General features: G+C 41.8%; 1 protein-coding gene across 1 annotated transcript; it reads right to left on the bottom strand.

Annotated features, from left to right (window-relative positions):
• Positions 1 to 1,401: 1,401 nt before the first annotated feature.
• Positions 1,402 to 2,433, bottom strand: LOC100670010 (olfactory receptor 5A1-like). Its single transcript, XM_010602024.3, has one exon. The coding sequence runs from the start codon at positions 2,353 to 2,355 to the stop codon at positions 1,402 to 1,404; it is 954 nt and encodes a 317-aa protein (XP_010600326.3). The 5' UTR covers positions 2,356 to 2,433.
• Between the last annotated feature and the right edge of the window lie 536 nt (positions 2,434 to 2,969).

The following is a 2,969-nucleotide window of genomic DNA, read 5'->3' as shown; positions in this document are numbered from 1 at the left end:
TACATTACTTTTTGGAAGAGATCTCACCTATCTGCTAGTGACTAGGCTACAGAAATATTTTAGGCAAAGTTCCATTCTTGGTTTGATCTGTTCCAGCCAAACATATTTTTATGGGGAAAGGGGTGAGGGAGGAGGCAATAGTTCATGATTTTATTAACGAACACCTCAAGACGGTTTGAAAGAAATAATACTAAGACTACGGAATTTACAAAAGTGGAAGATCAACAGGGAAATTACTTGGGTCAGTTAGAACCATTTATGTTGCACAAATCACATTTTGTGATATTTGAGATAGATCATTGCCTACACTGGGAGCAGCATGAAAGGCCTGAATATGCCCAAACATTCCATCTGTAAAATGGGGATAATTTTTCACCTGCCAACCGCACACAAGAATAGAAACAATCTAATCTGTGTGATAGAACTATATGAAGGGTAAAGTGTTGTATAAATGCTAATGCAACGTGCATCAAACTTAGTCCATAAACTCCACTCCGAAAGACAGATCTGTTTTTAAAATTCATTCCGGTGAACTCTGAATCTCCCTGGTACCCCTGAGTCTGAGGGCTCTGCCAATCCTTTGTCAAACCTAAGGCCCTGGAATCACACAGAAAGGCTCAGAGCTCCAGCACTTGAGTTCTGACTCCCTGGACACACCTTGACAGCCATAATTTCTGAGGCCCTGTACAGTCTCCAAAGTCCTTCATGCACCAGACCCACAAATGCCCAGAAATTGCTGACCTTTAACTTCTTTCTAGCATCTGGGAAATTTCCAAACCTTGACCCCAAAGGCTTCCCTTCATCCTACCCTTTATACCTCCCTTATCTTTTTCACAATTCAATTTCTCCCGTAGGCTTGACGAGTAAAGTGGATGGAACGAAGTTCCTCAGAATTAAACCCAGACGAATCTTCTCTGTCTCTCCATTTGGGACCAAAGATATAGTATTCCTTTATAAATGTTTTATTTGTCATAGATTGAAATTAACATATCATTTTATTTCGTTGGAATATAAATAAAAGTTAAACAATTAAAAAGAAACAAAAACTGTGAAGGAAAGAATAGGATATGTGGCATCTTGAACTCTTCCCACTTCTATGCATGAAATATCTAAAAGCATTTCTCTACTCAAAGCACAGTCACGTTTTAGGCCTTTATCTACCTGAGTTCTATTCATGGAAACTGGTTTTTTAAGCTGCATTCAAGATTGTCGTCACTGTCCCAGACAGATCACTCATTGGTGACACCTCAGCATGATGGCACCAGGAATCAAGGCAATCAGGTTTTCACTTCTTCTTGCAGCTAGTTATTTCTGTTATCTGCAAATGGTGACTTATACATTCTTATCTCCATTCTTCTTGCAGGGATAATAACACCTTCCCAAATATTATTCTTACTGAGGTTAATAAGTTGTTCTCTTTATTACCCTCTTGAGAGCCGCTTTGATCTCCTTGTTTCTCAGGCTATAGATAAGAGGATTCAACATGGGGATAAAGATGACATAGAACACTGATAGCACCTTGTCCTGCTTCTTGGAGTGACTAGAGCTGGGATGCATGTACACAGTGAGGGCTGAGCCAAAGAAGAGTGTCACAGCTGCCAGGTGGGAGGCACAGGTATTAAAGGCCTTGGCACTGCCTTTGCCTGAGGAAATTTTCTGGATGGAAGCTACAATGAAACCATAGGACAAGAGGATAACAAGCAAAGAACCAAACACAATAAAAATGGCTTCCAGAAGAAGAATTATTTGGCTGATGAAGGGATTGGAGCAAGACAAGGGAATAATCTGAGGCAAGTCACAGAAGAAATGTTGAATGATATTTGGCCCACAGTAGTAAAGATGAAAACAAGAGACTGTTTGAGATAAACTACTAAGGAAGCCAGTCACATATGCCCCAGCGACCATCTTCCCACAGAGGCCAGGTGCCATGATGGCTGAGTACTGCAGAGGGCTACCAATGGCCACATATCGGTCATAGGCCATGGCAGCCAAGAGGCAGCACTCAGCCAGACCCATCCAGGCCGCAATAAAATATTGAGTGGCACAGGCAATGAAGGAGATCATTTTTTCATCTTTTAAGAAGTCTGAAAGCATCCTTGGGCTGATGGAAGAAGAATAGCAGATGTCTATAAATGACAGGAAACTGAGAAAAAAGTACATGGGTGTGTGCAGCTGGGAGTCCATCCTGATGAGGAGGATGAGACCCAGGTTCCAGATGAGAGTCACCAGGTAGGTCCCTAGGAATATTGGAAAGAGGAGGAGCTGCAGCTCCTTTTCATCTGAGAGACCCCGGAGAACAAACATGGTTACAGAGGAGTGGTTTCCATTCCATTCCATGGGCCTGCTTGCTGCCATTTGCTGAAGAAAAGATGAAAGAAGGAAATGGTTTCATTTCCACCTCAAACGGGAAAAGAAGCACTCTTTATTTTTTAGCCACGCAGAGAGGTAACTGTACAAACTTAAATCACCCATGTTTAGTTATTCTGTGCCTTCCAGGAACAATCACCAACTTGACCTGAAAAATCCTCTTGGATACATATTATCGTTGGGTTTGGGGACAAAAGGCAGTAAATGGCCATCATTAGCCCATCATCTCCTAAAATGTCTTAATACCATGTTTTCCCCTGCCAGGTGTTGCAAATATGTGAGTCTTTCAAATAAGGACAACTTAGGAAAATAGTGGTGAAACAAGAAAGATTCTGCCCAGGCAAGGCTCTGCTGTTAACTAGATGCTTAGAGAAGTTAGTGTGTAAAATACGTCATGTGAGGAGGCTGGAGGAGCTACTCCTTGAAATCTCCTTGAGAACCAACGCTCAGTTAACCTATAATCAGAAGCATTGATGATCCTGTCACAGCCTTTCTGCTTTCACAATGTAACAGAATGGTGGGAAGAGTCAGTCACTAAGAAGCACAAGTTTGGAAATGGAGTGGTTTAACCATTTTATGACTCTGTGAGTCGGAATCAACTC

Source organism: Loxodonta africana, chromosome 7, assembly GCF_030014295.1.
Source record: "Loxodonta africana isolate mLoxAfr1 chromosome 7, mLoxAfr1.hap2, whole genome shotgun sequence".
Taxonomy (NCBI): Eukaryota; Metazoa; Chordata; class Mammalia; order Proboscidea; family Elephantidae; genus Loxodonta; species Loxodonta africana.
The sequence above is the reverse complement of the archived record's forward strand: the minus strand, read 5'-3'. Positions and strand labels throughout refer to the sequence as shown.